The sequence below is a fragment of the Alosa sapidissima genome, chromosome 22 (assembly GCF_018492685.1).
Source record: "Alosa sapidissima isolate fAloSap1 chromosome 22, fAloSap1.pri, whole genome shotgun sequence".
NCBI lineage: Eukaryota > Metazoa > Chordata > Actinopteri > Clupeiformes > Clupeidae > Alosa > Alosa sapidissima.
The window spans coordinates 22,999,447-23,024,539 of NC_055978.1; the positions used below are offsets into that span (position 1 = coordinate 22,999,447).

The window sequence follows — 25,093 nt, forward strand, 5'->3', positions numbered from 1 at the left end:
TCAAAGGTGAACAAATGTGTCACTAAACTTACACTATTTCCATTTTCAACAAGCCCAATTCTTTTAACTGCACACTACAAATTGTAGGGTGTCACTTACAACCAATTTAAACAGTTTTAGGAGACAGGAACACTTCAACGGAAACATTCCTATTTAAAATCCATAAGTATTAAATGGTCTGAACTGTAGTGAAAATAAACCCACAGAGTGAAATGTTTCCAGACTATAAATGAACAGTGTGTGTGTTTAACAAATGATGGGTGTGAAAAAAGAATCTGCAGTATTCCGGTATTTTTGCATATTCACTCACATTTATAACCTAGAAATCTAGACGCACCCTAGCAGCGGGAAATTAATTTGCTCAGCCTGTATGTCTAGTATCAAACCATAGGGATTTCTATTGGCTGACGCCGTGGACGTCATCCAATCACAGCGCTCTATTTTGTTAGAGAGTCTTAAGGCGGCTTAACAGGATAATGACAGTCCTGCGACGGTGAACAACAAGGAAGGTGGCTATGGCGAACGAAGAGCGGTTGTTTGAATCGGCGTTGGCGTCAATTTTGGAGGAGTTGGACTTTTTTTTTTTTTGAAAGTTGAGCAACACAATGCACTTAAGTCATTCCTTTCGAAGAAGGATGTATTTGCCGTTTTGCCGACCGGATACGGATATGGTCGTAGCGCTGGCCTATTGCATGCCTAGGCAGTTTGAAAGACAATTCTCTGCCCGCCCCTTGGATTAAGCGAGGTGAATGGTTCGATTCCAGACTATACATTTCAATGATAGGATGGCCCGACAGGCTATCACATTTATTTACTGCACATCCTGTGGAAAAGCTGTGGCACATCCTGAATGGTTTCAATTAAAATACCCTTAATCTGCTTGCTGTGTCAAAAAATGTCATCCAGGTGAAGTTCCTGGGTGTAGGTTCATCACAGGTCTACTTCAGTCAGCTGTTTGTCATCAATATGTTACTTCACTAAGTCTTAAAAACCATAGAATTGTATAGCCTCCAGAGTTATGAAGTTAGGAGGTATCCAGTCTCCTGGATATGTCTTCTGGGGGAAAAAAGAAGAAAGTTGAATATTTCACCTATTTCTGTGTCCCTGTTAACAGATTAGACAAAAGGGATTTTCAAGGGTTGTTTTTTAGGTCCTCGGAATGACTCTTCTGAGAATAGTCCTCATTTTGTCAAGAATATCAGCATATGTGTATAGTTACAGTTATACTTACAAAGTGGAATTAGAGCACAGTTGTGGTTAATTGTCCTTCCCTTTCTCCTGCTGTGATGCATTTGCGATATGAAGATTGGGGAAAATGTTTTATGAATGATGCTCCTATTAATACTGCAGTGCTCACTAATGAGATGCAGGTGTAAACAAACTTTGATCCGACCGAAAAGTAGTTCAAGGCAGTCTTCAAACATGCACGCAGGTACACCCAAACACCCCCCCCCCCCCCCCCCCCACACACACACACACACACACACACATACATGCACAGGCGCACACACACACACACAAACACACACACACACACACACACACACACACACACATACACATACACACACACACACATACATACACAGGCACACACACACACACACACAAACACACAAACACACACACACACACACACACACACATACATACACAGGCGCACACACACACACACACACACACACACATACATACACAGGCACACACACACACACACACACACACACACACACACACACACACACACAGGCACAGGCACAGACACAGACACAGGCACACACACACACACACACACACACACACATACATACACAGGCACACACACACACACACATACATACACAGGCACACACACACACACACACACACGCACACACACACACACACACACACACAGGCACAGGCACAGGCACGGGCAGGGCTCTAATGTAGGGGACAATGACGCACATTTTCGCCGAGGCCTTTTAATGTTTTACTAGGGCAACACTTAAAAAATGCATGCCAGCACTTAAGGCGTAGCTTAGTCTGAATAAAGGGCCTGTGATGCTCAGCAGGATGGAGCCCTGCTGCTGGAACACTGCTGCGCTAGTGTTTCGCCCGCACCACCGGCCAGTTCCCCCCTACTCCCCCTGAGCTAGGAATGCCACTGCCCACTGTGAGACTACACTGTTCAAATTACACCTGTAACCACACTGGGATTGATATGCAGACAGAGGTTTAAGCAGAGGTCAAAGTGGTTTTCTAATTAGTTGTCTGTGTGATGTTAGCAAGGGGCTAGTGTGCGGTACCTGTCTGAAAGTTAGCCTGTGAGTAGTTTGGAGCAGCTCGAGCTCGTGCCAATAGCAGTGTGGGGGCTGCTTTTTTAAAGATCTTGGCTAAATAAAAGGTGATATTCTGGCCGTCTTGGTGAAGAAAAGTAGGCCACGGTCTGGTTTCTGAAGCCCTGAAGCCCTGTTTTATCTGTCATACCCACAGCTGTGTCAACACGGTGAATCGGAATGAAACGGCGTAAAAACGTTGCGAGAGATGTGGGGTTTCAGAGAGCCCTGTGTGTAATCATAACACAATTTGCCCAGGGTTAGAAGCAGCACTTACACCCATACACCACACTGCTTTCCCTCACGTCTCTGTATCAGTGTAAGAGAGGTTTTACCCTCTGGCTGGTGTCTGGCTCAGCGACGTTTCCACAACTACACATTGTGTGCCACAGAGGCTGATTTGAGGATTTCAGATTTCAAGATTTTTTTTTTTTTTTTTGGTTTGAAATGCCAACGGCTCCTCTTTCCAACTTTCCTCTTTGCTTTTTTTTCTTCTGTCTATCTCTCCCTTTTTCCTACCACTCTTTCTTTTTTTTCTTTTTTTTTGAGAGGTTCAACTAGACATAACACTTCTGAACTTCCTGCAAGAAGTGCGACTCCGGAACTGTGGAGCTCATGGCTGTTAGATTTCTCCCATTCTCCTGAGGGGGAGAGTGGTCTTTAAGTGCTGGAGGGGGAACCTGGTCTAGGTAAACACAGCAGGGAGAGCGACCTTTCCCTCTCTGGCTTTTCACTGAAAGCCTCGCTGTTAGAGCCCGTGGATGTTTTTGGAAGTAGTCTAATATGCTGAGCATGCTTGACACACAAGTCTTGTCACAGACTGCATACTGAAAATGTGAAGAATTTACTTCCCTCTTTGGGACATTTTATAGTTAAGATGGTTATAATTATCATGGCAAAAAAGCTGCCACTTTGTTTCCAATTAGTCTTTTAAGTTAGTATTCCATGTTGTTCTCTTTTATAGGTCTCATGTCAGAACAAGTATAAAAATAATCATGTTAAAGTGTTGTTCACTTTTCTTACAAAAAAGATGTCTTGGGAGACGACAAAATTGAGAGTGTGTGTGAGAGAGAAAGCATGCAGCATATTGTCCAAAGTCTACACAGCATTTTGACCACTGGCTCCGTCCTAAGGACGTATTTCCGAGCCGCTACTTGAGGGATGCAGATGGTCCTCCCTCTAGACGTGCAGCGCGGTGATCAGATCAGATCGGACTTCTCCTCCTCCCAGCATCCAGCGCCGGCTGGCTGATGAGCCTCCCCCACTCTGACAGCCTGTCTGCAGTGAACAAGGGAGACAGAGGGAGAGAGAAAGAAAGAGAGAGAGAGAGAGAGAGAGAGAGAGAGAGAGAGAGAGAGAGAGAGAGAGAGAGAGAGAGAGAGAACTCATGTTCAGGTCTACAGTATCAGACATTTGGAAGGGGCCCACGCCTCTCCTCCTTAAGCCCTCTTTAGGCTGGCAGTGTTTGAATTAGATTAATGCACGGTGGGGCCACATGCCCGGGAGCAGCTCGTCGACGTGTGGAAGTGGGCTTTCAGGAGAGGCTGGTGGAAGCTGCTGGTACACGGCTGTGGATCCCTGGATAAACATGGAAGTGTGCTCCACCACCCTCGGTGGCGGAAAGCAACAGCAAAGCAGGCAGGCAGGACCCTCCATCCATTTGTCCTTCGTTGGTGGGAGGAAGAGAAGGAGGGAGGGAGGGAGGGAGGGAGGGAGTGAAGGAGGGAGGGAGGGAGAGAGGGAAGAAGAGTGGAGATGTGGTGGTCCCAGCCTGCTGTGGGTGGGAGATGGATGAGAGTACAGGGTTTGCCTCTGAGGCCCTGAGCATGCCTGGGAGGAGGCCTGAAACATTCATGTGGCTGTCAGCGGAGTTTTAACCTCAGTCGTGGTCACTTCCTGAGGTGACCCAATGAAGGGAGAAAAATGACCACTTTAAAAATGACACAGAAGGACAAAAACAGATGTGAACCTCTTAGAGGAGATATCGTGATGTCTCAGGCCTATGAACGGAGAGTGGTGTGCTGGATCTTTCCAGCACCGTCCTGCTCGCTCCCTCGGGCTCGGAGGGGCGGTGTGGAGTGGGGTTGGAGGACAGAGGCAGACGGAGAGCATGCGGAGGACGTTCCATTCCTCCTGGGGGTCTCCATCTGCTCTGTCCCCATTTCCCAGTGCCAACGCAGGATTCCCTCCTGGAGAAGCATCAGGATCAGCTGCTCCCTGATGGTCTGCCCGGCAACACATTCCCTTTTAGCCCTCACATCACACCCCCCTTCCCCCTCTTTCTCTCTCTCTCTTTCTCTCTCTTTCTCTATCTCCCTCTTGCACTTTCTCTCTTACTCTATCCCTCTCCTTATATAGCCATCACAGCACACAATATAGAAACGGAAAAACATTAATCTCATAAAAGGCTTCTAGCTACAGCACAAAAATCAAACTACGGTAGTCACATACCAATAGCTTTTTGTATTTGGCTAAAGTTCATGATTTTAGCAGCGTTAAGAGTCACACTTCATTGTCTTAAGTACCAATAGTCTGTATAATTGGTCCTATAAACAGACGGTAAAAGCATCTTTGTTGTTGTTGATGGCACAATTATGTAAAGTAACTAATGAATTAAGTATTTCATAAAATGAAAAATAAGAATAAATATTCTTTAATAATGACATTTTAATGTTACATACTTGCTTTTGGTTATGGATGATTCATTAAATCAGGTTCAGATTTTTCCATGCATTTGCTTACACAATATCTCTTCTTGCAAAAACAAGTCCATTTGTTACTTTTAATGTATTTCCAAATATACATCCTCAAAAAAAAAAAAAAAACATTGAGTTCAATAAAGTTCAAGTGCTCTCTCAGCCATATGCTCTTCAGGATATTCATTTGGTCTGGACGGCTCTCTTCCTGTTTTGCAGCGACTGAGGCGGTCGCTGCCCCCAGGCCTGCTGCGGAGGATCTCGTCCACCTGGACCACCACCACCTCCGCCACGGGCCTGCCCACCATTGAGCCCCGGCCCGGTGCGTCGCGACCGCAGCGCCAGCATCAAGCCCAGCCATGACGGCCCCATCAGCAGGTAAAGCTCGCCCCCCTCCTGTGCACGGCAACACTCTTATCTGCTGCGAGATAAGCTGTCCAATGAAATGATGCAGAGGGGGAGAGAGAGAGATGGGGGGTAAGGAAGTGTAAGGGTACTTCATGTGCTGATTGTAGATGATGTTACACACAGAAGGTGCCAAAACTTGAAGAAGCATTTAGATGGACTATTGTGCTATGGTCTGAGAAAGTAGAACGCTGGACCAGTCCAAAGTCAATAGGAAAAAAATGCGTCAGGCATCAAAGCAATAGCAGTCATTAGTAAAGTCTCTGTGAAATGAAAACCATTTCCAAAGTCCTCTTATTGCTTTTTCTGAGTGTGAAATCTGCCTTTCGTCTACATGAAATTAAAAGCTTTCAACAGGATTTAGTGGGAATGAGGAAACCAGATCGGTGGATACGCGCCTGTGACCAGCGCCCCCAGTCAGAGGCTTTTCTCTTTGTAGCTGATCCACCCTCCCAAATCCCTCTGCACCGCGCGGCCCTGCGGAAAAGTGAAACCGGAAGCCTGCGGAGGGGAGCAAAAACAGGGAACAAAATGGATGGCCCCTTTAGGCATGAATGGAGATTACTTAAGGAAGAGCTAGTGTGAGGCGTTTGGTCAATTTGTTGTTTGTCATTTCTCTCTCTTTCTAAAAGCAACCCCCTTTTCACGAAGTGGCGCCAGATGAGTATCAGGTCTTCATGTTGGCCACGCTGTGCATGTGAACTCTCCTTCGCCTCCTATTTTGTGTCGCCATTTTTTAAAGTTTGATTATGTTTTTATTATTGCTGCCATCTTAGAAATGTTCAGCCCCCTAAACTACCCCCCTCCCTTACTCTTTGTGTCTTTATACAATGGGGTCTGAGTTATGGACTTAGGCTGAAGTTCACCCATTAATCCCCCCCCCCCCCCCCCCCCCCCCCCCCCCCACTCACACACACGCTCATACACACAGACACACACACACACACACAGACCCTCCCACCACCCCCGCCTCTCAGTCTCAGATGGCTATCTGGGGTCTGGAGACGAGGGCTTACGTCTGTTTCCTGGAGACGCTCAAAAAGTCAGGTCCTGTGTTTAGATTGCGGCCCGACCTAGTGTGTAAAGCTCTTTCTCTCTCTCTCTCTCTCTCTCTCTCTCTCTCTCTCACACACACACACACACACACACACACACACACACATACACACACACACACACAAACACACACAGACATGCTGGATCACATGCTGGCTGGTAGGGATCTGCCAGTTGTTGCTACGAATTGGGCCTAGCCTTTAGAAGTCCCCCCGAATCAATCGGCTGGAAAGCCTTTAATGGATGTCTTTGGTTTGTTCGCGCAGCAGGAGGGATCCGAGCCTTGAGATTCTCCAGTTCACTTCGGAGTGGAGGGAAGGAGAGAGGGAAAAAAAGAGAAAATAGTATAAAAGAAAAGTTGTTGTGTAACATATAAATCCTACATTGGCCACTGTGCTTATGACCCTTTGCTGATATGTACCAGTGAGTCAGACCTCCATGTGTGTGTGTGTGTGTGTGTGTGTGTGTGTGTGTGTGTGTGTGTGTGTGTGTGTGTGTGTGTGTTTTGCAGTATGGTGAATAACGAGTCATGGAACAGCTCCGTCATGTTGACCATCTCTAAGAGCAGGTCCATGTCTGCCTCTTATGCTCCCTCAGCCTCCAATCATTTGTACAACAAGAGGCTAAACAGACCAGGTACATCCTGTGTGTGTGTGTGTGTGTGTGTGTGTGTGTGTGTGTGTGTGTGTGTGTTAGTAAGTAAAAGAATGAAAGGAAGAAAGAGGGAGATGGGTGAGAGAACGAGAGAGAAAGCAAAAATAGAACGAGAGAGAGACAGATAGAAGCACAATAAAAATCCAATAAAGTTCACCCCTTTCGTCGGCAGGTTACCCTCCCTCCAACATCTCGCCCCTGGCGTCTCCGTGCCACTCTCCCCCAGCGCAGGGCACCCCAGTGAGCAGCCCCACTGCCAAGACCCCGTCCATGGAGCTGCCCGAGTGTGCTGCTCCCCCGGGGGAGGTGGTCCCCAAGCGGGCCCCGCACCGAGCCTTAACACACAGCCAGAGTGCACCCAGCTCCACCACCCCAGCTCCACAATGGGGCCCACCGCCACTCTGTAGCAGGTAATACAACACACATACACTCTCTCTCTCTCTCTCTCTCTCTCTCTCTCTCTCTCTCTCTCTCTCTCCTGCTCGCTCTCTTTGACTCGTTCCTTTACTCCATCTCTCTTTCTCATTCTCTCTCTCTCTCCCCCTCTCTCTCACACACACACATACACACACACACATACAATCACACACACACACTTTCATCCAAACCTGCACTGTAGGTCAATATCCCAAATCCCCTGCTATGCACACCAATAGACAGACAACTTATAAACAGACATTTATATGAACACACACATACTGTACATTTTCCTGCACACTTGCTACCACACAATTCAAGGAAACCCTGTGGATCCCTCTTCAAAACAGTATCTGGTTGGTGTGTGTGTGTTTGATGTTTGTGTGGGAGTGGATGGCTCAGAGATGCCAAAAGCTGAGTCAAACGCGTCGATTAGCAAATTAATGACACACACACACCGTGTAGAGATTAGTGGAATAGTGCTCCACGTCCCTGCACTGTAATTATCTCTCTGAGTGGGGTGCTGCTCCTAAGATAAACAACGTGGCGTCTCCTCTTGTTTTGGAACGCAATTAAACTTGAACGGAGGAAGCATTGAGCCAATCAGCTACACGTTCATCTAGATGGAAGATACAGTGAGCGCAGTTAGTGGACAGTGTTCATTGTTGATATTGCTGGGCTATACAATTTGTTTGTGAAATATTTCTGTGTCCAGCACATGCTGTTTTGACCCCCAACAAGACATCTAGAGGCTCTTTCAGCGAGGCTCTGTGTATGTTTGTGTGTGTTGGCATTGGCAACAGTGCATTCCATAAAATATTCAGACTCTTTTTTTTGTTATGTTGCAGAATTTCAAATCTATTAAAATGGGAAAAAAATATATATCACATTGACTTTTAGTATTCAGACTAAATCCAGTATCTATATTCAGTATTCAGACCCTTTGCTCGGTACTCAGCACCTTTTGTCCAGTCTGAGGTCCTGAAAGCTCTGGGGGGAGAGAGTGTAAGTTAAGCATCTCATCTCTGTGTCCAGAGAAAGGCCATGCTGCCTCATGCATTGTGGAGAGGTTAGAAGTGAACCTAGGCACACATCTTTCTCTCTGTCTGCAGTCTGGCTCTCTGTTCATCTGTTTATCTGTTTATCAGTGTTCCTCCGTCCTGACTCAAGTGCAGCTCACTAATCATGAATGACTAACCTGTTATTAGACAGAAGTCTTACATATGAGGGTCAACAACGTTGTTAAATAAATACACCTTACTGCGTTCATCTCCGAAAACAGACCCTGCGTTATTTCCCCAAACATTCTCAGTTGCCTGGAGCCGCTGTGCTTTGCCGTGTTGTCTCTCTGTTCGCTTCTCTCTTTCCAGAGAACGTTCTCTCTCTCTCTCTCTCTCTCTCGCTCACTGAGCGTCCATGTGCGCGCTCGGGTGACGGGCAGGGGTCGCGCTGCCCTTGGCCATAATGAACACAGAGGCAGGGGAAGGGAAGGGTTTGATTGGGTCCTGTCTGCCTGGCTGATTCACGCTGGAGAGCTGAGTGAGATGGACGCCGGCACCAAGCCAGAGCGAGGACGGGGCCCTGGCCGCCCGCGTGCCCGCGAGAGGAGCGAGAGAGAGAGAGAGAATATCATCAAGCGTTAGTCACTCACAGAGGGCAAGCAGGGTGTCGCCAGTACGCAGTGGTAGAGCAGCACTGTCCCCCAGATTAAAAATACAAATGAATCATCCTTATGTTCTAGACAGCACATCACATACGTACAACTAGATGAGTTTCTCTTTCTTTGATTCCAAACAACAAATGCAGACATTTTCGGACATGCTCTTACATAATGTATGTACCTTTTCCCACTGCATCAATATTGACTGATTGATTGGTTGATTGATATAAACAAATATATTGAAGATATATGAAAACAATACCAGTATATTGAAAATATTGTATTATATTTTCTGCAGCTGCGGGAGACCCTACAATAAACTTGCCCATGGAGAAGGCTCTATGGACCGAGGGGACAGGGTACCGCAGATAGGTAGGACTCGCTGTCCATCAGCCATATCCATTATCCACATCCAGTGTGTAGATATGATGCTGTGTGGAGTTGTTTGGACTGTGTACAGTAATGTACGGTAGCTTAATGCAGGTAATACACTGCGGTGATCGTTGCTGTTATTTGTCCTGTAGATGACCCAGTGCTGGCTTCATCTGACTATGACAGCACCTACGAGACCAACCACAGTGACAGCAGCGATTTTGCACAGAACGAAGACGATGGGGAAGGGCACCGAAAGCCGCCTGAAGCGCAGCAGGGGTGCAGGATGTACCCGGCCGAGAGCTTGGTCCTCCACCCCCTTCTTTCACCCGAGGTGGGTCAATTTCCTGGTACTTATTGTGCAAATAATGTAAGAATCCTGCAGTCTTTTTCCATTCCGTGTCTCGTCCACTTACTGGCCTTGTCTGGCTTGATGCGGTCAGGATAAGGCCATTCTGGCTCCGGAGCCGCTGGTCATGGAGGGCCTGGAGCCACTGATGAGCCAGATCAACAACTGGAACTTCCCCATCTTTAAACTGGTGGAGAGGACCAAAGGCAAGTGCGGCCGGATCCTCAGTCAGGTAAGAAGTTAGAAGTGGGCCTTTAGCGATGGAAGACTGGGTGTCTGCTTTGGAGCTGTACTGCCATCTGCTGGTTGAACTTAGTCATATCATGTTTACCTCAGACACACACATGCACAACATTAATGAAAGGAACCCTGTTTGCATTTGTTGACCTAAACATGAATTATATATATATGTGTGGAAATATATTATATCTATATTTATGATACCAATGTAAATATGTCTGAAATGCTAATTTAGATTTGGTGTGTGCCTCAGGTCACTTACAGGCTTTTTGAAGACACAGGTCTCTTTGAGACATTCAAGATTCCTGTCAGGGAATTCATGAATTATTTTCATGCTTTGGAGAATGGATACAGGGACATCCCATGTAAGTCTGCATGAGAAAACAGGGATTTGCTTTGATGTACCTGTGGTAGCAATAATGGCTCATGTAAATGCAAAGGAACTTATTTATTATCCACTTGTAGCTATTTCTATTCAATTCCCCAAGTTGATTTTTGAACTACGATCACATTGGACACATAATTTATTAAGTTATGTTCAAAGGATGGAGATTCACATGTACAACATCTAATGATAATAAGAGTAGTAGTATCTTCAGAAGAATGTAAATTGCTGAAGGCCCTTGCATGTCCAGCATAGCTAACATTAACTATGACCAAGCACAAGGTGGATCTATTGCTCTTCGACATGTTTACTCAACCACATTTCTGCTGTCACACTATGACACACAGCAGTGCTGCCCTCTAACAGAGACTCATGGTATTACACCCTCTTTTACCTTACTTCAGATCATAACAGAATTCATGCCACCGACGTGCTGCATGCAGTCTGGTACCTCACCACACAACCTGTGCCTGGCCTACCCAGTCTGGCCAATCAGGAAGGCTCAGTCAGTGATGGTGAGTCCAGGCTTGTTCATGTCCAGGGAGGACATTGGTACTTGTCAGTTTTATTCCAGATTGTTTGTGGACACACATTGGCTGTTAACGTTAACACTGCTATGAATATTTTCATATTGTAATGTAATCACCTATACTGAATAATCCTATCTATTTAGTCATAAATAAATTAATAAGTCCTGGTGGATTTTCTTTGCTGGTTTATTTTTGCCTGATGAAGCATTGGCGAAATGCGTCGTTCACTAAAAAATAAACCAGCAAAGAAAATCCACCAGTGTGCGGTGATCCTTCACTTTCCTTTTAATTTATTGACGACTGCACCTCACCAGCACCTGGAAGGCTGTGCATAGGAACTTTATCCTTTTTAAATGAATAAGTCCTGTTTTTGCACGTTTGTGCACATTTGTGTACATGATAGAGTTAAAGGAAAATCTGGACAAATCTTGATCGCTAGAAGTCGCAGAGTAGGCTACTGTCGATAGGGAGTGCTGGCCATTAGCTGCAGGTACTCCAGTTTGGTAGCACCGATTTTGGTCGTTTTTATCCTGTCGACAGTACTCGGCGACGTCTAGCGATCAAGATCCATGTAAAAATCGGATTTCTCCTTTAACTTTGTGCACCGACCAAGAATGCAGAACTCTATACAACTCCGTACATACTTGTACATGTTACAGGAACCTGTTATTAAGCACATACAAAGACCACGTTAGAAACTCTGAAATTGCATTTCAACTGCTCGTTACGGTCATTCTTTCCATTACTTTGCCTTCCTGTATAATTTCATCTCCAGACGCAGACAGTAGCATCACCCACAGTTGCCTGGGCTTCCTCGTGTCCAAGACGAACCTGGTGGCGGAGCAGGGCTACGGCTCCCTATCGGGCCTCATCCCGGCCCTGGAGCTCATGGCTCTCTACGTGGCAGCGGCCATGCATGACTACGACCACCCAGGCAGGACCAACGCCTTCCTTGTGGCCACCAGTGCTCCACAGGTACACTCTGACCAAAGATCACTCCCACCAAAGATCACTGTCACAGAAATGACAACATCCCTGGGAATATCATTAAGGCACCAACCATACCTTCATTATACAAACTAAACTCCAAGCAGAGCTTAGGTGCATCAGCAGCACCATATGATGGTGTATGTTTCCCATGCTTCTTTCTGTATCAAGCAATTTCTATACCTCTCACTTTTATTTCCTTTTCTTTCACTGTTGACACCCTTTATTCCTGTTTATTTTTCCTAACAATGCTGTATTTTCTCTCCGTGTTTTTTTTCACCCTTGACATTTCCTCTACTTTATGTGTGTTTCTTTGTTTCCTGCTATAATCTTTCCCCATCATATACTCCCTCTGAAACTTGTATTTGTTCTCTCTTTGTAGCTGTTTGTTTTTTTCTTGTTGTATTCATTTGTTCTTTCCTCACTCTCTGTTTGATGCCATCCGCAGGCAGTGCTCTACAATGACCGCTCTGTTCTGGAGAACCATCACGCCGCGGCCGCCTGGAACCTCTTCATGTCGCGGCCGGAGTACAACTTCCTGGCCAACCTGCAGCATGTGGAGTTCAAGCGATTTCGCTTCCTGGTCATTGAAGCCATCCTCGCCACGGACCTGAAAAAGCACTTTGACTTCCTGGCAGAATTCAATGCCAAGGTAGCCAGTCATTGACAATATGGTGCAGAGTAGAGTATACCAGGGCTCCAGGCATTGGTTGCACTGGTGCACCTACCTTTGTCCTCTAGCTGCACTGGCACATCATTTAGGCGCACCCAACATTTTTCACAGCATCGCAATTATAGGTCAGAGGTCAGGGTCAGATCTACCAGAGGCAAAGTAGGGACAGCTCTTCGATGAACTGGTGTGTTTCTAGGATTCTGAGGGTGCATCAAATTAATATAGAGTGCTTTTATCATGACACAACAAAATAAATATTTCTAATCTCCACGAAATGTTATGGTGGAATCATTTATTCAATGACCTTTTCTATTTAGTGAAGCAATTTACAGTACCCATTTGTGAATTATACATTCAATACATCCCATTTATGAATTATACATTCAATATGCAAACATATCACTGTTGATGACAATATATTCTCCTAGTTAGATTTACTCTAGGTGCTCAGCTATCTCTGTCTCACACTGTATATCTGTCTCTCTCAGGTCGGTGATGATGGGTGTTCGGGAATCGACTGGTCTAACGAGAACGACCGGCTCTTGGTATGCCAGATGTGCATCAAGTTGGCCGACATCAACGGGCCACTCAAATGCAAAGACCTGCACCTCCAGTGGACTGAGGGCATTGTGAACGAATTTTACGAGCAGGTTCGTGTCAAACTTCTTCACGTGCTGTGCTGCTGTGACTAACTCGTATTTAAGTATTGCATCATTATATTGCACACCAGAAATAGTCGCAGTACTCCTGAATAGTCATAGTGACAGTCAGTTTAAAGTCACCTGGGGTTGACCAAAGTGCTTTACAAAGGGAAATAATACAAATAATAATTATAGTAATAACAGAAGTAATAAATCAATAAAATGTACAAAAATTGAATTAAGCACAAAATCAAAACAGCAGAAAACTCTTTCAGAGAAACAAAAATGAAACAAACAAAATACATATAAATATATTCAGAGTGATATGGTTCAATGTTTTTTTAGATTTGGTTAGCAGGCATGTGGTTGGATTTTGCACCATCTGAAGGTGAGACAGAGTGGACTGACTTACACCAAAATACAGAGCATTGCAATAATCAAAGCGAGATAAAATAAAAGCCTGGATGAATATCTCAAAGTCTTTGAAAGAAAATATTGGTTTGGCTTTTTGTTTAAAATTGTAAGGTGGTAAAATTATGACTTGATAGCTTAATATCAAAGTCAAATAAAATGCCAAGATTTTTCATGTAAGATTTGCCATAGCTTGCAAGTGGCCCAAGTTCATATACTACACTATTTAAAACTTCTTGTGAACCAAAAATGAACATTTCAGTCGAACAATGGATTCAATGCGCCAGACTGAAGCACCAGGTTTCAGTTGGAGGTACTGCTGTGTGTCGTCAGCATAGCAGTGATAGCAGGATAAATAGTGCTTTTTCAGAATATAGCTAAGTGGTAACATATAGAGTAAAAAATAAAGTACAGCTAAGGAACCATCCCTGTGGAACACAATTATGATAGGAGAGTAGGGGAAATGATGAACCATTAAAATAAACTGAAAAAGTTCTTCTCTCTAGGAAGGAGGAGAACCACTTGTGAGCAGTGCCCAAGATGGCCACTCAGAGCTCTAGGCTCTCTAAAAGAATGCGGTGGTCTACAGTTTCAAAGTCAGCACTAGCATCTACATTAATAGATACCAGCAAGTCATTAGCGACTTTATTTAGAGCAGACTAAGTGTGATGCTTTGTCAATCCAGACTTGTCAATCCAGTTTCATTTTTGGTGAGAGGGGACATGTTGCTGGAAGACGACCTTTTCAGGAATCTTGGAAAGACATGGCACTTTGAAATTCGTCTAGTTATTCAGATCAGTGTTGTTAAGCTCAGGTTTTTTGAGGAGAGGGTGCACTGTTTAAACAAAGCTGGCACTTGGCCAGAAATAAGAAATGTGTTAATAATTCATAGGATGGAAGGGCCAACGCCTCCTCTTTCACAACCCAGGGAGGAATATGGTTAAGTGAATATGAGGATATGAGGGTTTCAAATCCAATACAGTTCTTCTTAAGTGGGATAGGGAGATGGTTTCAAAGTTAAACAATGTGACATTGCTGCAACAAGATGCATTGGATTGGAAGAGTTTCTAATCTAGACAAACAGGGGCACAACAGGAAGACTCGAATATTAAAAGTCTCGTTTACTGAGAAATGAAGGAAACTATCACTCAGCTCAGTGAGGGTATGACAGTGCTCTCGGTGTCATTTGGGCTGAGTAAGGTGCTTAATATTTTTGGAGAGAACCCTGAGTGGCTATGATTTACTATCAGATCTGTGAAATATCTCTTTCTAGTGGTACCACCTCCTCAAACACAGTTAGGGAATGTTTTAAACACGTTGGAATGTTGTTCTCCTCCGGCTATTCTGGTGATGCCATCAAACATGATTTAGCTTTAGGTTGCATGTACTGTATTTAGCGGGGGGGCTACAGAGTCAAAGATACCAGAAAATTGGCAGAAGGAATGAAAGACATTCACTAGCTTGTCTGAGGTGGAGTCATAGGAAGATGTAGGCTGACTACACTGTGGCCCACTGGACAGTGACAGTGTGCCCAGACCAGGGACGGACTGGGACTAAAAAAGGCACCCCAGCTGTCTATCATGACTGTCTCATAGTACTATGCCAGTCAAGGTCATGTTCATGTTCATGAAAAAGTTAGTTTATTTCAATCTGTCACTGCTATTTATGTGGACATGTGCGTTCATTAATCAGTTTAGTTGTTCAGCTGTTGGTTGATAAATAAAACACTGAAGTGCACTTTTGTTTTGAGGCAGTCAGATTGACCCTTATGTCTGCGTTAATGCACGGATCTCGTCATGCAGTGGCAGACTCAGACGGTCCAGTCATGGGTTGGCAGATGATTAGGTAGACAACTTCTTCTAAAGTTCACTTCAAGGCTTCAGATCTTTGTTTGAAAAATGGGTCTCTGGAGAGGTAAGCAATGTTTCCAGGCATAAACAGCGGCCAAAACCTAGCCTAAATATAGCAAATAAAAACAACTCACAGCATATAACTATTAACCTCAACTTTACTTCTAAATATGGAAACCAGGTGAATATTTGTAATAAATAGTAGTTAAAACCAAAACTGGAAAAAAAAACATGCCCTGTTACTAGGCAACTGAGTGGCTGAGACGGCACCATGATGACGCAATACAGTTGCCCAGCAACAGTTACTGCGTCTCAGTATCGGGGCTTTGAATTGGTTCAATGTAGAGTGGTTAAGAGCATGGCAACCTGGTGAAGATTTAATCATATGCCAGTGCCAAGCAGCCAACCATTATCACAGTCAAAGTTAAAGCTAAAGAGAAAGGATTAACTGAAAAGAGAAGTGCATTGCATTAGTAAATGTAGTTACTGAATTTTGCACTGACCAAGCAATCTCATCATCATTACAGGAAACAGTTAGAGTTAATGTTCTTCAGAAAAACATCACAGTTACTCTAAACCCAAGTATTTTTAAAGATTTAGTCAAACATTGTACCCTGATAAAATGGCAAAGTAAAGTTGTAAGAATAATATGTAAAGAAGTAAGCTTTTTTTTTGTATGTCAACCTTCAGAAGAGGAAGGTCAAGTTTTGAAGCTTTGTTTATTCTGCACTAACAATGGCTTAAGGCTTGGCCAGAATGAGATGCATGGGAGAGAAACAGCTCATCCTTGGAGAGCGCTGCTAGTGTGAACTGTGAAAAAAAGATGCAAGTGACCCAGTTGTGTCAGGTCGCAGCAGACTAGCAGCCCTATAGATGCAGATCACATGACTGTCAGGCTCTCTTTCAAAACAAAACCCATTCAAAGGAGGAGTAAAATCATCCTGTTCAAGAGGCGAGGCAGCCTCCTTTCGCCCCTCTCTTTTTTTCCATCTCTCTCTCTCTCTGGCCTCATTTTTCCGCGATGATTTGATCAGACTGGCACTTCAGAGCATCACCTGCCCGCACAGACTGCACACATATGTTGTTGTAGGCTACACATGACAGCTAGTGCATGGTTGCCATGGCAACAGGAGACCTTGTCAGCTGTGGTCCACTTACAGCATCATAAAGCAATTGTGCTCAGTTAGAAAACGCATCATTCTACCTTCTTGATAAGACAGATTGCATTTGATAAAAAGCCGCTTCCTTGGGGAAGAAAAGCAATTTGCGTCATTTTCTTTAACCTGGATGCTTTTATCTCACGCTTTCAAAGTGCAACCAGTATCAGATCACCCTGCACTTTTTACCCCATCTAGCTTTAAGCTGACAGGGATGAAATCATGTTATTCTATGTTTCATGTTATTCTTTTATTCATCTCGTAGTACAACGTAATACTAGAGAATTCCAACTCTGAAATCTCTGAAACCCTCATTGAGATCTCTTGCACCAAGACCCTCTGATAACACTACATACCCCTCTTAAAATCTAAATCTGGGTAGATAGATCTATAATTGATGTTTGGGAGTGTATATCGATGATGTTGTTGTACATTGCGTCCAATTGCGTTGCAGGGGGATGAGGAATCCAGCCTGGGCCTTCCCATCAGCCCTTTCATGGACCGCTCGGCACCACAGCTGGCTAAGCTCCAGGAGTCCTTCATCACACACATCGTGGGTCCGCTGTGCAGCTCCTACGACTCGGCCGCCCTCATGCCTGGCCACTGGGTGGAGCCGGGGGAGGGCGCAGCCAAGGAAGAGGGTGGTGAGGAGAGGGAAGGAGAGGAGGTGGTGCCGGGTGGAGTGGAGTCAGACGAGGAGGAAGATGAGGAAGATGAAGATACGGCGGAGGAAGATGCATCCACCAGCTCGGAGCAATCTCGTAAGATGTTACTTGTTTTACCCTGTAACGATACGCTGAAAAGCATAAGGAGAAAAAAATGTGGTTACCATAATTACTGGACAGTTATCCCAACTGTACCTTATTTGCTTCATCTTCAACTTTAACTTCAAACAAGAGTTGCAAGTTTAGTAAAAACAGTACTCGAAGCATTAAACAAGATCACTTTCATGTTCTGTATTGGAACTATGTTAAGTAACATCATCCCTATCAAATGAAATCCAAATAATTTCATCAGATGATGGATGGATGGAAGAATGTGATTTACTTAGTGTTTTATTTCACCATGCTTGTTTCCGTGTCTTTTTCACAGAGAAGCGAGGGCCAAAGAAGCGACGGAAGGTTTTCTGCCAGATCACCCAGCACCTGCTGGAGAACCATGAGATGTGGAAGAAGGTGATCGCTGAGGACGCCCAGACCGAGGCCGAGGAGTCGGCGCTGGGCAACGAGCCCATCCTCTCCATCCATGAGGAAGAGGAGGAGCCCGGGAGCAAAGAGGAGGACGTAGAGGAGTCGGGGGAGGAGGAGCAGGAGGAGGGCACGGAGGGGGAGGAGGCAGAGTCTCTGGAGGACGAGACGCCCGCGTCGCCTGAGACTGCAGATGACCAGGCGGTGGAGGTGGAGGAGGAGGAGGAAGAAAACCCTGAGTGATGGAGGGACTGCGTCGGGTTACAGACAAGAATGAAGAGAGAGAGAGAGAGAGAGAGAGAGAGAGAGAGAGAGAGAAAAGAAACTGTCAGAGGAACACTTTCTAATTTCCCAAACAAAGAGTCCTGACATATGGTTGCCAGCACATCACTTAGACACAACACTGTAGACACTCGGGGGTGGGGTCGGGGGGGGGGGTGGTATGTGCCTAAAGTGGATAAGGTCTGAGAGAGACAGGCTTGAGAGCTTTCAGTAGTGTGTGTGTGTGTGTGTGTGTGTGTGTGTGTGTGTGTGTGTGTGTGTGTGTGTGTGTGTGTGTGTGTAAGTGAGTGAGTATGTGGGTGAGAAGGACGAGTGCAATGTGTGAAGAAGCGGTAAAGTGTTTCTTCTGGTCAAGAGGGTCGGACTACACGGTGTCCGTGGCACACCTGTCGAGGGGGTGATGAGCTCTTTGGAAGTAAGGGAATTTTCCTTTTCTAAAGAAAAAAAACCATTTGATTCAGTTTTGATCAGGCTCTGTGCTCTTGAGAGCTGGGTTTAGAGTGCCCAGACCTCCACAACATGAGCTCTGCTTGGTGTCAGCATGTGTATACAAAAGCAGGGACTTATTGGCTAGCCTGTTATCTACTACTTTTGAAAGTTGATTTAATAAGTGCATGAGTGAATTCCTTTGAGTGTGTGAGTGTGTGTGTGTGCGTGCGTGTGTGCAGTGAGATATCCATTGCCATTGGAGTTTTGTCTATTCCGAGGGGTGACCTTCAACTGTGGTGTCAACCAGTGTTTGTACAACACTTACTCGAGAATAACATGCCTCCATTCACTTGCATTCCAACAAGGGAGAGAAGTAGCAGAATTTTAATACCCTACAGCTCTCAAAAGACTTTCCTATTTCACAAGGGAGAGAATAGCATACATGTACACACACACACACACACACACACACACACTTGCATGAGATTTTTTTTGCATCACATGCCCCCCTTTCCTCCTGATGCTTTTGTCTCTGGAAGTCACACAAAGCCAGTCAGTGCCATGGCTCCAAAATGCCACAGCTTCATACATTTGTATGTGGGCCATCAACCAAAGTCTTTCTTGGCAACTACTTTGCTTTTTCCTTATATTCTTTGTCTATTTCTTTCATGTGCGCAAGACCCTGTGAAAGTAGACAGACATGGTCCAAATAGGACTTTTGAGCCCTATTTTTGTGTAGCCTGTTAAATGTTTTTTTGTGTGGTTTGATGCTCCAGTTGTTGCCCACAGTTGTTTTATTGTATGGCCAATATAGGATCTTTTCTAAGTACAATGGGTGTTGGAGCCATTCTAGCATTCCCCTTCATTGTTGAGACCATCAGTGTAGTTATCTGAAATGTGACTCCATGCACTCCTGATGCTATGCACGATGCTATGACGATGGAGGTGCATAAAAATGAATTAATTGCACATAGTTTTTTTTCACCCAAAACATTCATTTTAAAATGGTTTCAAGCTTGCCTATCCTCAAGGAAGCCACCTTAGGCTAAAGCGTCACATGTAGGTCATCACAAATGCAGCTCGCACTATATTCTCTACACTACAGTGTGTACAGTGTCTGTAAAGCTGTTAAACCTGCTGTTGCTGGGTTAGCAACTCATGCGCATGTACAATTTTAAAGAAAGCCCCATGTAGTTGTGTCTAGCAGTGTCCTTTAAAGCTGAAAGCCCACCCCTAGTACCCCCCTACCCCACAAAATCCCAGTATTCCAGCCCTTGCTTTCATCCCAAAGCCATGAAAGTCATGCAGAAGGAAAAAGGCATGGAGCATCGTCCACATTGCTAAGTCGTCCTGGTGCTCAGCCCGAAGGGTGGGGTGGGGGTGGGGCTCCCATGACAGAGCTGATGATATGGAGTGCCTGGACTGCACCGCCCGCCCATCCGTACGTCCACGTGAGTGGACCCGTGGCGTCCGTTCGCCCGGCCGGACCCCCCCCCCCCCATCCTTTGATGTACGAACAAGGCAGATTGGCCGTGATGGCTGAGCGGATCGAGGACAGCAGCACTCAGATGAAACACTCTCCTCAGGCCTCATCACCCTACTCCGCTGCTGTTGGGCCTCCACCAGAACGGTGCACTTTGATGGGGGAGCCAATTAGAGTGTGGGGGGTGACGAAGCTGCAGCAGCACACTCCGTTTCTGGCATGCCTCCTCCAGCCTCCCCTTTGAAATTGAAAAGAGCTCAGTGTACTTTGCTAATATCATTAGTAAGGAAAAAACAAGGAAGGCCAGGGATTGACCGTTAAAGCAATACTCTGCATCCTATCCTAGCCTAAATCGTTTAGTTTGCACTTTCAGGGGTTTTTTAAGTGTTAAAAGGGACAATTCTTTTTTTAAATTTTATTTGAAATTATTGTTTGGGAACTGAACAAGCGCAACATCAGTGTGTGTGTGTGTGTGTGTGTGTGTGTGTGTGTGTGTGTGTGTGTGTTAGTCAAATATTACTTCAGTGGAGATTTTTAAACCCACCCTAACTATGTGGTGTCTGTCCTTCTCACTCTTCATCACATTTTGCTGTTTTTAACTTTTCCCTCATTGCTGCTTGCCAATCTTATTGTCGCTTGTGTAGCTTTGTGGCTGGCTGTAGGAGGGCATTTAACATGGGGATGCATGCAACACAGTTCCTCCCTATTAAGATAGAGAAAAAGCCAAAACTCCTTTTTCCAGAACAATTTTAATGCTGTTAACTGCCATTCTCTTTGGCTACAGTACGATAGTCCAAAAAAATTAGGTCCTATATCCTTTCCTTGCCATTCTTACTTGACCTCAGTGAAACGCATGAGGTCGTGAAGAGGAATTCGTGAGACGTTAGGAAAAGACAACCGTGGTGCTAAGAGAATCAAACGACATTTACAGTGTGATGTATAATCATACTAAGGTAGATTTCATTCGCATAGGGTCACACTGATCGTTTGTTGTTGCTGCCACAAGGAATTGTGGGACAGATGTATCTCCTCTCCTCTCAGGTGAACCCATGCTAAAGAGTTTCAAACAGAAGCATTGATTCACCTTTCCTAAGCATTTAGAGCATTCGACCAGCTGATCGTGGTTGCCACGAAGATACATTCGAGTCATTTAACTCAGTTAGGAACCTATCCAAGCAAAAACGACTATCCGACTGTAGCCTCTGTTTCCCTGGCAGTGACATTAAGGAGCCTCATTATATGTGACATGCATGATGTTTACAGACCCAGACACACAGTTTAAGACATGGAAACACCCTGATCTTTTGGGAAGAGGACAAAAGCAGGGACACACTGCACATAGAGACTGCAATTAGATGTACGGTATGAATAGTGTTCATAGTTCTGTGAAGTGAAGTTTCAAAAGACAAAGCATCTTGATTTCTGGCTTTATTGTGCCAAGTTCTTGAGTCAACTGGTAGGCCCGACTGAGACATCACATACTTGGTACAAGGATTAAGAAGATGAGAAACTGTAGGCCTATGGGAATTCATGTTGGTACAGGTCAGTGGTTTGTGGCCTTCAGTGAGTTGTCACATTTCATATCTGCGTGTTCTATCTCAGGCAACCATTGATACATGTGCAAACATCACTGAAGAAATGAGAAGGCCATGTTTGTGTTTGTATTGTTTCATCTTTCTGTAAAATCCACTACAGGCAGGAAAAAATCTATATATACTGTATTGTTTCAAGAAAGAGAATTATTAAGTTTCTCTCACACAGTAAGTACACGGAAGGCCCATCGGCTTTATTGATGCATCTGAGTATGGTATAGTTATTGAGAGCAGTCATTTGAACATAGTGGGCCCTCTTCTCTTCTGAAGTGCAAAGTCTTCTGTCCACTGGGAAGCCATCAATGACACCTCCACTTGCCTACATGGGCGGCAGTGACTTTGGAAACGGCCAGTGGCGCTTCGATGCGCAAGGACAACTCTTTGATGCACACGCCACAGGAACGTGCCGCTCTCGTTGCGGCCTTCTTTGATATCCACCGAGCCTCCGCACTTAAAACACCCTCCTCCACCAACCCCCCCCCCCATCATCAAAGACAACAAGGCCCGTGGTATTACTCTATTACTTAATTTCCAAAGGCGTTTCCCCACCCTCTCCTCTGGACTGACCAACCAGAACCCTATCCTTGAAAGAGACTTACATGGAAAAAAAAAACTGTGGATCTACCCAGGGATTAACACTTTGAACTGCTTGATTAGCGATATGGTTGTGTGTTTCATGTGTTTCTTTTTTATTATTATTCTTTAAAGCATCCGTGCGAATATGCCGCAGTGTGACGAGACCATACTACAGCCCTCTACAGAGTGCCTCAGAAAAAAAAATCCTCCAAAACTGTTTGGCCTTGATCTTCATTTAACCTTTTTATTTAGTCTGTACTTTTGCCTTTTGCTCGTTTCATAAAGAGAAGGATGAGATGGGACTCGTTTAGCTTTCGTTGGTGTATCTGCAGACATTCACGCTGGTTTCTCATCCTTTGTCTGTTTATGGGTATGGGTATACGACGTCTGTACTAGGCTGAATTGGTAGTGACATCTTTCACTGTCTGCTCTTGCAGCATTCAGTCAATATTGTCAGACTTGACTACCTTTCAGCCACAAGGGATTGTGATTTTTTTTTCATGGTGTGTGAGAGGCTTATGTTTCTGGGTATATATGGTCAGTCATGGCTCCCATGGGCAGGGCTATGATAGCCTAGGTTTATAAAATGTGCAAGCATAGTGAATGCATAAAGCGGACCAGAATTTTCTTTTCTTTACAGGCAATACAGGGGGGAGGGTCTTTTTTTCCATGGGTACAACTGCCAACTGTTCTTTTTCCTTTCAGTCTTAATTAATTGGACACCTACTTTAAGTGACTCTGTTATCCTATCTGCCACCAACACACATTCTGCTGCTGCGTCTTGTTCTTTTCAGGCGTCAGTGTGAGAATCTCCTCCCATTATTGACACGTCTGTCCGTCCGTCACTGCCAGTCAGCACTGCTCCACCATCTTTTTGTCTAAAAAAGTGTTTATGTCTAAAATCACCCTAATTATTAGCACTATTTTTACCAAATCACATAAGGTCAGGCCCTGATGAGCTTTACACCTCTTTAAACAAGAGAACGGAGACTTTTTTTAATTATATATATATAAATATATATTAAGTCGACACTTCACAGGCTAATCATTTTCTTCTGACTAGTACCTTGCACTTAACACATGTAGCAATACCTATAGTGAGGGAAAAATGTGTAAATCACCAGTATTCGTTGATAAGTAAAATATTCATTTTATTGATGGTTATTGTTCCATTTTGTACAAAATATATACTGTACAGATAAAAAAATTAAATGACAACAAAAGTCTTTTAGATAAACATTATTTATTTTTACTGTTTTGTAATTTAGACACTATACTGTAGCTCCTTTATTGCCAGATTTACTGGAAGTGCCTCTTGGTATAATGTATTATACAGTAAATATATATTGAGATTACTAGACCTTGTCACAAGATGAACAATGTGGATGTTGTGATGTGAATACAGTTGAATAACATGAGTTATATGCTGTGGTATCTCAATGTGTCAGTGTTTTCTTTTGCTCACAAATGCCACTCAGTTAAATACACTTTAACTTTAAATACACTTTGGCATATGGTACCATATACAGTATACCATAACTATGTAGCCAAAGACATTTCCCTTGATGAAAGTGAAGGCAAAAACATCCCCAATGACCAAATGCAATCCTCTGGTTGGTGTGAGTCATTCACACTGTCCTGCATTGCACAGTGTCTCAGGAGTTTGGGCTGTGGAAACCACATTTTAATCACACAGAACAAGCAAGTCACCTGGGAGCTGCTCAGTGATAAGAATAAACCAGAAAGTTGTGATAGAGAGCAAAGATGGTGCGCAAAGACCAGGATGAGGAAAGAGAAAGAGACAGAGAAACTACTAGGTGCATGCACAGTGGTCTAGAAACCTCATCCACATCATGTCACAAGGTGGCACACTTGCTTTTGTCAGGCATAAGTGTGGTCTGTTGTGAAACGGCTAACAAGTAAATTCAGTTGAAAATTTATTTCAATTTAATTTGAACTAACAATTTAACAAACAATTTAAATGGCTATTTTTAAATACTTCTGATTTACATGATCAGTCACACTTTGCTCTCAGGCCATGCCATACAGGAATGTGTGTTGCTGTGAATAACAAGTGGGTTTATTGATTAAATCGGTTTGAAATGCCAATTACTACTGAAGACAAGCTATAGATGGTTCAGGTTCAGTTGCTTTGAGTACTTATCTGTGTAGAGACTGATAAAATATGTTGCATGAAGGCTAAATGTCTTATTCATTGCCATTATGAAACCTAACAAGATACAAAAGAATGTTCCAAGACATACTGCTGGAAATGTGTGTCATGACAGAAAGAAAGGACAGTTACGTAAGTGGATTAAAGCACATAATTTCAGATGCGGTCCTTTGAACTTGTTACCAGAGGATTTTACTAACTGCAGCTTTGAGTGGTAATGTTTTTGGGCAGTCTTTTCAGAAGACCAACACATGAAAACACAATGTATTGTAAATATGTGCCTCACTAGTGCACACTAACAACATGTCAAAAAAGTGACATTTTCTCTAGCTGGCCAAATGTTGGAGCAAAATTTCATAATGTTGCTTTAAGTGCTTGCCCCGGAATCTGAGTGCTGGTCTTCGAGATTGTATAACGTGTATAACGTGAATAACTCGTACTCAGGGGCAAAATTCAACCAGAAAGAGGCACTTAAACGAGAGCATCTTACAGCTGACACTTTTATTACTCCACTTCTAGTTTACAAAACTCAGCAGTACACAGATCTGGAGGTGTTCACAGAAAAACAAA

The 25,093-nt window shown here is 44.2% G+C and overlaps 2 protein-coding genes across 3 annotated transcripts in view; both read left to right on the forward strand.

Annotated features, from left to right (window-relative positions):
- The window catches only part of pde3a (phosphodiesterase 3A, cGMP-inhibited), a 77,364-nt gene extending 53,580 nt beyond the window's left edge, over window positions 1–23,784 (forward strand). Inside the window, 14 exon segments of the mRNA XM_042079243.1 lie at window positions 5,234–5,326; window positions 5,328–5,392; window positions 6,987–7,111; window positions 7,302–7,539; window positions 9,505–9,578; window positions 9,731–9,912; window positions 10,022–10,159; window positions 10,421–10,532; window positions 10,957–11,067; window positions 11,858–12,057; window positions 12,518–12,721; window positions 13,231–13,392; window positions 17,256–17,562; window positions 17,894–23,784. Of these exon segments, the coding sequence (XP_041935177.1) occupies window positions 5,234–5,326; window positions 5,328–5,392; window positions 6,987–7,111; window positions 7,302–7,539; window positions 9,505–9,578; window positions 9,731–9,912; window positions 10,022–10,159; window positions 10,421–10,532; window positions 10,957–11,067; window positions 11,858–12,057; window positions 12,518–12,721; window positions 13,231–13,392; window positions 17,256–17,562; window positions 17,894–18,231 (2,349 nt within the window). The 3' untranslated portion in view covers window positions 18,232–23,784.
- slco1c1 (solute carrier organic anion transporter family, member 1C1) overlaps window positions 18,616–25,093 on the forward strand; it is a 31,909-nt gene continuing 25,431 nt past the window's right edge. Inside the window, exon 1 of one of the 2 annotated variants that reach the window (XM_042079254.1) lies at window positions 18,616–18,685. Coding sequence is in view for 1 of the 2 variants with exons in the window: in XM_042079255.1 (XP_041935189.1) it covers window positions 18,671–18,685 (15 nt within the window). In the remaining variant the exon portion in view is untranslated. The remainder of the gene's footprint in view (window positions 18,686–25,093) is intronic. The other variant, XM_042079255.1, reaches the window with a different exon arrangement.